A 13334-nucleotide genomic window follows, 5' to 3' on the forward strand; every position below is an offset into this window, starting at 1 on the left:
TAAACTTCTTTGATTTAAAAAGATGACCTGAATCTGTGTTTCTGAACTGAACACTTGGGGTGCTGACATTCAAAAGTGTGTGATTGTAACACTTATTGTTTCTAAACCAGCCATATATACTTATACAACATTAAATAGATTAACCCGGGGATGATTTAAGTCTACCGTAAAGCCTCGCCAAATATGGAAACTATTTCTTAAAAGGACTGCACTCAGTCGCTGGGCGACACTGGGTGTTATATCTCCAAATGTACATACATACAGTCTATGTGTGTATGTGTGTGCGTGTGCGCCTGTGAATATGTGTGTGTATTACCTTCATTATGACCTCATTTCAACTCCAAAGTGATTCCTTTTTTTGCCCCATTTGATCCGAAGTGGAATGTCATCGCTTATTATTATTTCCGGTGAACCTGAAATATCTCTGTGGAGAATTTTATCAATGTATTACTATGATTTTATCAAAGTATAATTACTATGATTGTTCCGGTGTCTATCATTACCATATTACTGCTATTATTCTGATGATTTGAAGTATAATATGAGCCTCTGTGTTTTCTGTATGTGTGAATATTCAATAAATAGGTGTGAACAATGTGTTATTGTTATTTGTAGTCGATATGAGAACCTAAATGAAGGACTCGGGAGGCATGCAAGACAGATTCAGTGCAGGCTGAAAAGGCTGGATGGAAGATGTGCACATCAGGAAAGCAAAAAGACAACAAAAGGAACAGCAGCGAGTGGATTAAGATATGTTGGGTAAATGGGTAGTTAAAGAGGCTGAGATGTGGAGTTGCAGAGAAATGAGTAACAGGAGCCAATAAGGATGGGGCAGACAATTACAGATGAGAGGAGAAAAGACAAAGACAGGAAGTAAAACCAACCAAGAGATGAGTCTACCCAAATAAAATCACTAACCTTGTCAGTTAATCAGACATAGGGTTTTAATTTGAAGCATCATTGTTATGTATAATTTTTAGGCTCTTGCACTTGACACAAGTGTCCCATTTTATTCTACTTTATATATCTTTATTTTATTTACTTTATTTTTAATTTAAACACCATAATACAAAAATTACATTGAAAACAATTCAAGAGATGCACACTATAGTTCCTGCGCCTGAGCTATGAACAAATCATAATAGTTAATGGTTGTTGTTAAATCCTGTTCAGATAACAATATATGGATACATACATAAATAATGGAAAGCGGTTTGCAAATTCTCTTACAAGTATCAGAAGAGCCCCAAGTTTTAGCTGTTGCATTACCCCCTTTAGCCACTTGGTGGCTCAGAATTCAGTTTTATATTTGACTCCAATAATGAGGTGCGCAGAACAGCAAATTAGCGATTTTCTAACTCCTCAGTAATTATCTGAAGAATAAAAAAGTTAAGTTTTCGATTCGGATAAAATCATTAGTTTGTCCCCTGGTGTGTCTCTAGGGACCTACTGGGGGGGCCAGACAGAGTTTGGAAGCTACCCAAAATGACAGCGTGCAAAAAATTCTATATTATATTTAAAAAATATTTTATATATTTATTATATGCATGTATACATATTTGCATGCGTTGTTACGTTACATATAAAATCACTCAGGGCAGTCAGCACTTCCTCACCTTTATATAACACCAAATCATACCAAAAACAAAACAAACAAAAAAAACCCTGCAGATAAAGAGCCATTCATTCTTTATCTGTGGTGTTTCTGCTTCCTGCCGTTTTCAGGTCAGCAGAGGCACCACCCTCCCCCTGCACTCACCAATAACAACCAGCATGAGGAGGAGACTAGTGCATGAAAACGGCAACTCTCTTCCCATTTAACTTCACTTTCAGTCCAGGACAGGCACGGTTTCCCAGCCCCGACACTGCGCACCCACCATGGCGACACCTCTCACCGACCAGGAGAAGCGCAAGCAGATCAGTATCAGGGGGATCGTGGGAGTGGAGAACGTGGCAGAGCTGAAAAAGGGCTTTAATCGACACCTGCACTTCACTTTGGTGAAAGACAGAAACATTGCAACACCAAGGGATTATTACTTTGCCCTGGCCCACACCGTGAGAGATCACCTGGTGGGGAGATGGATCAGAACACAGCAGTTTTATTATGAGGTGGACCCAAAGGTAACAGCAAGAAGTTTTAGTGTCAAAGTTAAACTCCACCACAAACGCGCACACAGCTGTAGTGCAGCCAACCTATTCTGCAGAGTGTCAAACTGGCAGATTAAAAATATCTTTACATGTAGACTGTTTTCTCAGAGAATGCATTTCCTGAAATTTAAAACGAGAGAACAAAAAAAAAAAACCCACAACTTTATGCGCTTTAGTGTTTCCCTTTTTATGGGAGGTACTTAAACGCTGCATAAAACTTTCCTTATTAGAATGAGCCACTGTTCTTTTTTTTTTTTTATGCAGAAAAAATAGCCGTCTGTTGCACTTACTGCTTCATTTCTGAAACTGCAACAAAAGCCACAAAGACTTTATCAGTGTTTTGGGGTAGTTGAAGACTGATGATGTAGCAGGTGCAAATATTTAGTGTTTCTGTTTCTTTCACATAACCAGCGAGTGTACTATCTGTCTCTGGAGTTCTACATGGGCAGAACACTCCAAAACACAATGATCAACCTCGGGCTACAGAACGCCTGCGATGAAGCCATCTATCAGGTCTGGTTTATTGCAGCAATTTCTGCAGCATCCACAGCCGCACAAACTGACCGCACATAATGACACTGCTGATTTTTTTTTCCGGTTTTTGTTTTGTCTTTTAATGCTTTGCTGTAGCTTGGCCTGGACATGGAAGAGCTGGAGGAGATGGAGGAGGATGCAGGGCTGGGGAATGGAGGTCTGGGCCGACTGGCAGGTAAAATAATGCAAGTGTTTAAAAGGAGGCTGGGAGAAAGGGAGGAAAAGGTTTTCACTGCCCAGCCTCTCCTCTGGGAGTCCTAACTAACAGGAAAAGCTGGAAAACAGAGAATAAAATTCAGTATGCTGCAACTCTGCAAAAGGGTTAAAGATGAGTCTTTTTGCAGGCGAACTCCTTATCTCCTTATCTCCACTACAGCAATATGTCATTGCTATTTCCAGGTTATTTTGGCATTCCTCTATCAAATATCTCTGCGTGCCTATTCCATCAACTTCCAGCCATTAAAATGAATTCAATTCTAATTTCACTACAGGGGTTTTATGTTTCTGATTTCATGTCTAATTCTTCTGCACACAGCATGTTTCCTGGATTCAATGGCCACCTTGGGACTTGCAGCGTACGGTTATGGCATTCGATATGAATATGGGATCTTTAACCAGAAGATAAGAGATGGCTGGCAGGTACCTGCATCTTATTTTCAAAGCTTTACATTAATTACCCTTTTTTGTGGACTCTTGCAGTTAAACTACAATGAAACTGATTAAACTCACTTTTCTAGAACTCAAGGCTGATTTGGGCCAAAGTAGAAATTATTAGGTCAGAATACTCATAAAGCTAATCATTAATAAAAACCTGTGTTTAGCACTGCTCGAGTGATGCAAGAAGCTGGTTGGTTGATTGTATAGGAACAAAACATTGTGTATCTTGTGATAAAGAAAAAGGCTTCTGCCCTTTGGATTTTTATTTTTTTTTTGCTGCTTATTTGAAGTTCAAACTCTCAGTGTAAACATGGACTTCTGAACAGCAACCTATAAACCTGCACAGTGTGACTGAACCTGCATGCATCAATCCCTGTTGCTGGTGAACAGCGTAAATTCAAAATCTACTCGAGGAAGCTGCTGTAGCCAGCAACTCCAAGTTTGTGAACCCTGAGATGAGTTCACGTCAACTGTGAGTCAATCACGGGGGTAACGGACTCTGTAAACTTCACCTGATCACTGGACGGTTTTCTTCACCAAACTCTGACTCCTCCCCTCCTGCAGCGCACGAGCCAGCTGAATGACGCTCAGTTTAATTTCCTCATTCATAAAGTTGCTATCAAAGATCCCAGTTGGATAGTAGGTCACTATTTTATTATGTTTAAGATGAACACTTTCATAATCGTTCACTCATCAATGTATGAGAACATAGGCGGTGATTATGTTCCATGCTCTGTAGCCTACCTCTTTGTAACCCTGTGACTCTGTGGACACTAATGCAGCTGTCAGACTGCATGTGTGGTCCCCACTGGAAACATTTACTCTACAACACTGTAGCAATCACTGTTTAAATAACTTCTCTGTACAAAGTCTGCCACACTGTTTGGAGTAAAGATGAGGCTGAACTGAGTGAATTTTCAAAAAGTAGCCTGCAGACAGTCTGCTTGTAATCTGATTACTTTTGTAAAAGTTTGTATATTTCACTCAAAATCACCCGATTCAGTCTCAGTGGGTCAGATTGCAGTGACTCCACATAACAGATCAGCCACCCATGTCCAGGTCAGAGCCCACTTTCACAGCAGGATAGATCCAAAAAAGATCTACTTAGATCTATTCTAACTCTTTCTCAGCTCATCCTGTCCTAAACCATTTATGTTTCCTTTATGTTATTATTTATTTATTCTGTCCCAGCATTTATTGCAGCATGTTTGTCCCAAGATGACCTATATTCCTGACATATTTAACTTCTGCAAAACAGCTTTTGTTTAATGAAAAACTGACTTGAGGGCAGGTCCATCCCACTGTCACCAAGCAAACTAACATACCTCCTTTGTTCTCTCCTGTCTTTTATAGTAAAATATCATAATCAGCACCGAGACATGTTCTTTTTTTATTATTATTATTAAAATAGAGCTTCTGCTCTTTATTTATCTGTTGCCACGGTGAATCGTGATGATTTTCTTTTGTCTACTCATGCAGATGCTTTACTCAAGGTCAATATACTCGGAGCTGATTGAACTAATTCTCAACTCCAGTCTGAGTTGATCGATTCAGAGTTAATTATTTAACTTGGTTTGTTGAACATGCCACTTGGAATAGGGCCCTGATTGGACCTCGTGCTCTAAGTGGAGTTTTTGTGTCTCGTTCAGTGACTCTTATCCTGGAGCTCTAACTTGTGACCTACTGTAGGTGGAGGAGGCAGATGACTGGCTGAGACATGGAAACCCCTGGGAGAAGGCTCGCCCCGAGTACATGCTGCCCGTGCACTTCTATGGACGAGTGGAGGAAACGAGAGCTGGCCCAAAATGGGTTGACACTCAGGTACTGATACTGAAATATTGATGAAGTAAGAAATAGGTTTTATAGGTTATTTCAGCAATGCGTGAATATGGAAGTCTTTATTAGTTACAGCTGATGAGAATCAGCAAAACAGACAAACATCCATAAATGTATGCACACCAGCTCTTCAACATAGTATCCTACTATAAGAATATTGTTAAGAAGGCATAAAAAATGTTAATTTATGGTGTGTTTTTGGTTATTGGGGCAGTTGGGAAAAAGGGAGAGTACATCACAGTATTCTATAAATGTGTTTTGGGGTTTTTGTGTGTTTTAACTTGCAGGTGGTTCTCGCAATGCCTTATGACACACCCATCCCTGGCTATATGAACAACACTGTGAACACCATGAGGCTGTGGTCTGCCCGCGCTCCCAATGATTTTAACTTGAAAGACTGTAGGTCATGAATTTTCACTGTCCATTTAAATTTCTCTGTGTGAGGCTGCTTGAATATTTTGCCAACAGTGGTGTGAGGCTCCAACTACTTTTTGTCATTGCAAGAACAAACTCGGAAATTACACTTAACAAATGCATAGTTGCTTAAAGTCATGTTTCCTTTTTTTAGTATTCAACTGGCAAATTTTGCACAACTGCTGCAAAACGGAAACATGCAACAAGATTTATGCAATGCCAAATCCCTCAAACGCTGGATATCCTCCCCCCCCCTCCTGTACATTTTTGTTCTTTTACTTTAAATTTAAAGCATTGAATTTGTAATATTTGTCTGTAGTTAATGTGGGAGATTACATCCAAGCCGTTCTGGACAGAAACCTGGCGGAGAACATCTCCCGTGTACTTTACCCAAATGACAATGTAAGTTTATAGGCAGTCAATTTCAATATCGTCACTCTTTTGCATTAAGTGCAAGTCACATATTTCTTTTCTTTTCCACCACTTATAACACTTGTTGTTACAGTTTTTTGAAGGAAAAGAACTTCGTCTGAAGCAGGAATACTTTGTCGTGGCAGCCACACTCCAAGACATCATCCGTCGCTTCAAGACCACTAAGAAAGGCGTACCCGGTCGCACATCATTCAAGAGCTTCCCAGACAAAGTAACACTCTGAGTTTTCTAATATTTATAATAATAAAGGCAAAATGGTAGCATTTGTTTCAGTGCATTTGCAGTTCATTACTTCATTGTATTTTGTAACTTTGACCATCCTGTTGTAGCAAGGAGCAGTTTTTTGCTGTTTCCAAACAAACCTGTGTGGCAGCACAAGCCAGTTTTTCTCCAAGATACTTCTTCACTTGCACAATAAAGTTCCTTATTCATAGAAGATTAAAGCAGAACAGTGATCTACTAGAAAGATGAGAGAAAGATATTCACCATGCATATTAAATGTATGCACGACCTGTAGTGTTTTAGGAGGTCAACGGGAAGGAAACCAACATCTAATTACAGGATGCCGTGTTTTCTAGGTAGCCATCCAGCTAAATGACACCCATCCAGCCATGGCCATCCCCGAACTGATGAGAATCTTTCTGGACATTGAGAAAATCGACTGGGACACGGTTAGTAGAAATTGACCGACTTAAAACAAGCTTTAATTAGGAAATCATGAACAACTATGGGCAAGTAAGGTAGCACAAGAAACAGATGCTTCAGTATTGCATAGGCAAAGCAGAAAAAGTTGACTGCCATGTTAAGAAGTAAAATGCAGGAGGTTGGAGGCTTTTAATGAACTGGGAGAAGAGATGAAATCAAGAATGTGTGTAAATGACTGCAAAAGAATAAACTTTCTCTTTATTTTCAGGCCTGGGACCTCACAACGCGAACATTTGCCTACACTAACCACACAGTTCTCCCCGAGGCTCTGGAGCGCTGGCCTGTGCAGCTGATGGAAAAACTCCTACCCAGACACCTGCAAATCATCTACCAGATCAATCAGGCCCACCTTGATGTACGTATACTGGACTTTTTCTTTAGTTTTGCATTAAGAGTGTCCATAATGACAAACTGCATTGATGATTCATGGGATGGACATGTCACCATCTATTCTCTTTCTGCAGAATATTGTAGCTCTCTATCCAAACGACATGGACAAGCTGAGGAAAATGTCTCTGATTGAAGAGGACGGAGGCAAGAGGGTGAACATGGCGCACCTGTGCATCGTGGGATCGCACGCAGTCAACGGAGTCGCTGAGATACACTCCAACATCATCAAGACCCAAGTGTAAGCCCTCTGCTGCTGGATGCAGTAAAAAAGTCAATCGAATATCAGACTAAAGACCAAACGAGCGCTGCAGCTGCCATTAAATTCAGTAAAAAAAAAAAAAGGAAATCTTTAAATGTCATTATAACAGATGCTTTTAAAAGAGAAAGTTTGCACCACTTGTTGCTAAATGAGCATGGCTTCATATGTTACAACAGGACTGAATCTTTACCTCTTTTATTCACCATTACATCAACTGCATGTTGAAACTCTCCTAAAGGCCAAACCCCTCAATACCTGTGTGGTACTGTAATGCTGAAGGACATTTTCAGGTGGCTGCTTGTTGATGTGTACTGTCCAATTTTTTTTTTTTTTTCCTAAAACCAAAGCTAAATGGGTAACGCTTATGTTTGCTCGCTTCCAAACACGCAAACACAACATAAATTTTTAGGGTAGTTTCGTTTTAATGGAGAGAGACAAAATATCACCTAACGATCCAGAACAAAACATGAAAGTTATCAACTGATTTGCATGTCCCTGAGTGAAATAAGTAGTGAGCAAACTTACAAATTCAGCAGGAGATGATAATTATTCATTTTTTTCTGTATATGAATGCTATGTGTTAAGGAGACCATTACAAATGCTGTAGTACTGCTGCTGGTTTTAAAAGCTTTAGTATAACAGCTATCCTTCTGAACATTTCTCTCTTTCCTCCTTTAGGTTTCGTAATTTCAGTGAACTAGAACCAAACAAGTTTCAGAACAAAACCAATGGCATCACTCCCAGACGCTGGCTGCTCCTCTGTAACCCTGGACTGGCGGAGCTTATAGCCGAGGTCTGTTTCAGCTGCAGTAATGATGCCAAGAGACAGCTTAAGACCCCTAAATCTTTAGAGATGTATCAAGCGGCTGTGTTCTTGGCAGTGCATTTACTTGCTATTTTACAAACAGTCTGCTGAAGTGTAAACTGTCGATGTGTGTTTGCATATTTTAGCCTGACCTTAAGTGTCTTTCAGGCCATCGGGGAGGATTATGTGAGGGACCTCGATGAGCTGCAGAAGCTGAATGACCTTGTTAATGATGGTACCTTCATCCGCGATGTCTCTAAAGTGAAACAGGTAACGTGGAAGGTGTCGCTGCAAAGTACCTGAGTAGATTTATTCAATTACTGTGCTTTTAAGAGTAAAATTTTAAAAAGTGGGCATTTATACTTCAGCTTCATTGGGAGTGGCTTCCAGATGTAGTGTCTTACATGATCCCCGATTTGAAACTGGGAGGACACGAGTTTGTGAAGTCCCAGCAATGGTAATAAGCCTGGATAAATGGCAAGGGCATCAGGAAATAAGGGAGCAGTCAAAAACGCTCTAATGCTCAAACACTTGAAAGACTATATTGAGCTTCATTCATCTGGCAGACATAATTGATTCATTTTACTTTACAGAAATAAAAGAATAGTTGTGGAATATTTAAAAATCACTTTTTTTTTTCTGTCTGTCCCTTGCAGTAAAGCAGGAGTTGTGCTGTAAAATCTTTTTTGCTCAGTGATTTCACAACCATCTGCCACTGGACTGGTTCTGGTTTGCACACTGTTGCATCACTATTGTTTGTACTGAAATCATATCTGTTAATACCAGTCGTAGCATTGTTCTGCAGTCTTTTAGTAAATACTCCTTGCACCACTATCCAGACAGAAAATGAGGTAATGGCACTGGATTCAAGAATGCCTCAGAACTGCATATAGCATTTACTGGTTTCTTCTGATACTTTTTTTCTTTCTTTAAAATAAGTTTCACTAGCTGAGACCACATCCTCCTTTTAGATTAGACAATGGCAGATGGGCCATCGTAAATTGATGATGCAGTTTGGGGAAGGCCTCAGAGCAGACTGGCAGAAGCTCCCAGGGTAGGCAGATACCCATGTGAGCCATAGATAGACATAGGACCGGAAAGGGAGGGTATCAGGTGTGGTTCCGCTCCTGAAATGCAGATAAATGATCTCCACTTACATGAATTGATTCTAAATATTAGCCCTTACACTTATGTAGCTTATGATTGCATGGTAGTGTTTGTTCTGCTGCACCATGAAACTAAAAATTTGATCTTCGCTGGAAAATTACATATCATTTTTAAATGCCTGTGCACATCATTGCAGGCTCAAACGATCTGATTGTGTTGTGCATGATTGCAGTTTGTGGTTTTCAAACCTGGTACGTGTCCAGGCGGCACTCGTCAGTTATTTAGCAATTTCACCTCAGCATCTTCCTGCCAAGTCACATACTTGGTATGTATTTTTCTTTTCCTTTTGTCACAGGACAACAAGGTGAAATTTGCCCAGTACCTGGAGAAGGAGTACCCAGTGAAAATCAACCCAGCCTCCATGTTTGACGTCCACGTGAAGAGGATCCACGAATACAAGCGCCAGCTCCTTAACTGCCTGCACATCATCACTATGTACAACCGTACGTGCAGCACGTGCAGTTTGATTGCTCAGTGCCAAAAGCTTTAATAATGGCTGATTTTCTGAGTGATAATTTACATGACACAATCTGACATGTCCCGATGTGGCAGACTGCCTACCCAGCTGTGCATGTTAAAGCAAACATGAAGAATGTGGCTGTCTGACTCAGCTGTGGGAATTTTCCATGCAGCCCTGAGGTTGTAATAAACAGGACAGCAGCAGTTTCATCAACACTTTTATTCTGTGCAACATGATGCTGAATATACATGCACTTAAAGTCCTTTCCTTTTTTGGAAATGTTCTGCACACACATGCCATATATGTCATGCAATGTGGCAATCCAGGAGCTTCACACCAATGAGTTGCATAAGATTACATTTTGGCTTTATGTAGATGTGCTCAGCTCAGGAGTTCTCAAGTTTTCTGCTGACCGTGTGTCGGTTTTTTGGCAATGAAAAGCATCAGAGCTGAATTTTAACCCCTTAGCAGTCCAATTAGTCCCCTAAACCATCCAATGTCCCGTGGGCGGTACGTCCGACTGCTAAGGGGTTAATGAGGCACTTGTTGTTCCCTGCATAACTAATTCTTTCAATCTATATTTTTCATGTTTGTTCACCTGCAGTGGCTCACTGCTCCCCTCAGTTTGAGAACTGTATGTACAGCTGGAGCATGCAGCAGCCTAGCAGATCTGCACTGTTAGGCCGTTGTTTTGTTTTGTGTGTGGGGTTTTTTTTTGTTTTTTTTAAGCTGTTTCTGATCTGTATGCTAAAAGAAATTGACTGGTAGCATTTTTTTTTCTCATCAAATTCTCAAAAGAAAGCAAAAAATATTTCCCAAATGTTTTTCTTTTCAAATTTCAGAAACAAATCAGCAGGAAAATGATGGATCTGTAAAACAAGAAGTAAAAATGCAAATCCCCAAAATTTGAAACACTGAAAATTACTTAAAATGACTGTATGAGTGCGTAAAATGCTGATTTTTGTGTGCTTTGCTCCATGCCTTAAATGTGTGAGCAGGTTTTTAATTCATTAATTTTGACTAAATCAGTAACTTTCTGAAAATGAATAGAGTCCAGATGGTTATTGTTTAAATCACTAATATAGAGTTTCTTTATTTTATTTTTTTTATTTTGCTTCATAGGCATCAAAATGAACCCTACCGCACCTTTTATACCACGAACTGTGATCATCGGTGGAAAGGTAGCAATTCAGCCAAATCAAACACTCTGGTGCGATGAACAGACAAAGAAGGGTAATGATTGTGATTGTGTGATGCTCTGCAGGCTGCACCAGGGTATCACATGGCAAAGATGATCATCAAGCTGATCACCTCAGTCGCTGATGTGGTGAACAATGACCCTGTGGTGGGCAACAAGCTGAAGGTCATCTTTCTTGAGAACTACAGAGTGTCTCTTGCAGAGAAAGGTACCATTCGCTTTAAAATGCCACTCAGATAAAGTGAGAAAGATGTTTTGCAAGTAATTAAATTTTCATGTGCTCTTCTTCAGTGATTCCTGCTACGGATTTGTCAGAGCAGATCTCCACTGCAGGCACAGAGGCTTCAGGAACAGGCAACATGAAGTTCATGCTGAATGGAGCCCTGACCATCGGCACCATGGATGGAGCCAACGTGGAGATGGCCGAGGAGGCCGGAGAGGAGAACCTTTTCATTTTTGGCATGAGGGTAGAGGATGTAGCTGAAATGGACAAAAAGGGGTAAGGAAGTCTCTCACAGACTTTGATCTGTAACTTAATGCTGCGAAAACCCAACTTTCTTACTTGTTCTTTGTTAGATATGACGCCATGGCATACTACAAAAAGATTCCTGAGCTGAAGCAAGTGATGGATCAGATCACAAGTGGATTCTTTAGCCCCAAAAATCCAGAGCTGTTCAAAGACCTCACCGAGATGCTTTTCAAATATGACCGGTGAGTAATTTCAAGTTACATGATCAGCTGATCCTGTCTTTAGCAATTAAATGTTATAAAAATCTGACGGTTGTTGGGTTCGTTTGTCTGTTTGTTTTCAGTTTCAAAGTTTTCGCAGACTTTGAAGCCTACGTGAAATGCCAAGAGAAAGTCAGCAAGCTCTACAAGGTGACATTCGCTTTGCAACACCTTTGCAAAGTTTTCATTGGTCTGCTCCTTTTGTTTCTCATAAAAAAGCTGCTTTACATTTCCCCATTTAGCATCTGTACAGTATCAAATTCTTTAATGTAGCACATGCGGCTCTAATTACAGTTGTACTTCTCTACACTGTTATTTTGCACCATTTCTAACCATTTCCCACAGGAAGAAGTTCTCGCTGTTTACAAATACAAAAACTTTAGAACATCTTGCATGGACTTGGAGCACACCAGCTGACTTTTGCTGATTAAACCAAAGCATGAGTAGCTTTTAAACCCTTAATCACAGGGTTGCACAGGTATTAACAAATCTGTTCAGACAGATGTGCAGTGTTTGGCATATAAAAGATGGGCACTTAGCAACAGACATTGTTTTGAAGAAACTGAGGGTTCTCACACTCATACAGTACCAGTTTATCAACCACAGGGTTGCCACGCCCAAAACCATATCCTGCTTTCTCAATTATCTTTAATTCTAAAGTGGGCCATCATTTACCAAATTAATATCATGCTGTATTAAATAACACCTGACACTAGCAACTGAGTCCAAAAACTCACTAAAATATGTTGACTGAGGTCAAAAAACAGTTGGACTTCTTTTGGAAACTGAGAAAGCCCCCTGCTGGTTAATGAAAAATAATGGCGTTTTAAAGGACTTTACAGATGCATACACAAACCTGCAAAATTAACTGGCTAGTGTGACTCTCACCATGATGTATGCACTTGCACACTCATTCAAAAAAATTAAGTATTTGCTACCAACACACTTTTTTAGAAGACTAAATATAAAACCTAAAATGATAAATTATATTTTTATTTTTCTCTAAAAGAATCCAGTGGAGTGGACGAAGATGGTGATCAAGAACATCGCTGCAACGGGAAAGTTCTCCAGCGACAGAACCATCAAAGAGTACGCCACAGAGGTGTGGGGCGTGGAGCCGACCAACCTCAAAATCCCGCCACCAAGCGAGCCCAGGGAAGCCATCGAAGAAACTGTCAAAGCTCTTAAGAAACTGTGAGGCTGCCTTTTTGTTTACAGCATGTTAACCGTTCCGGTTTGGTTTAAGCCTTCAATTTGCATATCACTGAACTGTTTTGAGGACTTCTTTGCTGTCAAAGCACTGTTATACTTCTTTAGCACAATGCATGTAGTAGGCTTAAACTGCGAGTCACTGTGCTGAGCAAGCTTCAGTATTTCCAAATAACTTGCTCATATTTAACATTATGGGGGTGGGTGGAGGTTTCAGGAATCCAGTAGGATCACAGTCAGCTGACTGTTCTCACATTTGTTACATTTCTGTAGAAACTCAGAACAATTTCAAGGATTTAAAGGCATTTGTAACTTAGTTAAGTATGCAAACTTACATTTCTGATCAACATGTGTTCCTCTCAGTGTTGAAATAAAAACAGAATGTAACGAC

The 13334-nt window shown here is 40.1% G+C and overlaps 1 protein-coding gene across 1 annotated transcript; it reads left to right on the forward strand.

The window, feature by feature from the left end:
- The first annotated feature begins 1799 nt into the window (after nucleotides 1-1799).
- On the forward strand, nucleotides 1800-13333 carry pygl (phosphorylase, glycogen, liver). Its single transcript, XM_005736715.1, has 20 exons — nucleotides 1800-2121; nucleotides 2560-2661; nucleotides 2779-2857; nucleotides 3218-3321; nucleotides 5029-5160; nucleotides 5463-5574; nucleotides 5909-5991; nucleotides 6095-6232; nucleotides 6600-6692; nucleotides 6935-7081; nucleotides 7191-7354; nucleotides 8054-8168; nucleotides 8349-8450; nucleotides 9643-9790; nucleotides 10930-10988; nucleotides 11072-11213; nucleotides 11297-11504; nucleotides 11582-11716; nucleotides 11818-11884; nucleotides 12744-13333. The coding sequence occupies exons 1-20, from the start codon at nucleotides 1879-1881 to the stop codon at nucleotides 12930-12932; spliced, it is 2562 nt and encodes an 853-aa protein (XP_005736772.1). The 5' UTR covers nucleotides 1800-1878; the 3' UTR covers nucleotides 12933-13333.
- Nucleotide 13334: the final 1 nt, after the last annotated feature.

The sequence above is a fragment of the Pundamilia nyererei genome, unplaced genomic scaffold (assembly GCF_000239375.1).
Source record: "Pundamilia nyererei isolate P.nyererei 1_Seehausen unplaced genomic scaffold, PunNye1.0 scaffold00070, whole genome shotgun sequence".
NCBI classification, from domain to species: Eukaryota; Metazoa; Chordata; class Actinopteri; order Cichliformes; family Cichlidae; genus Pundamilia; species Pundamilia nyererei.

Coding starts and splice junctions, on each gene's coding strand:
- pygl (XM_005736715.1), top strand. CDS start 1,879: ATGGCGACACCTCTCACCGACCAGGAGAAGCGCAAGCAGATCAGTATC. Junction 6,693..6,934: donor AGAAAATCGACTGGGACACG/GTTAGTAGAAAT, acceptor CTTTATTTTCAG/GCCTGGGACCTCACAACGCG. Junction 7,082..7,190: donor TCAATCAGGCCCACCTTGAT/GTACGTATACTG, acceptor CTCTTTCTGCAG/AATATTGTAGCTCTCTATCC.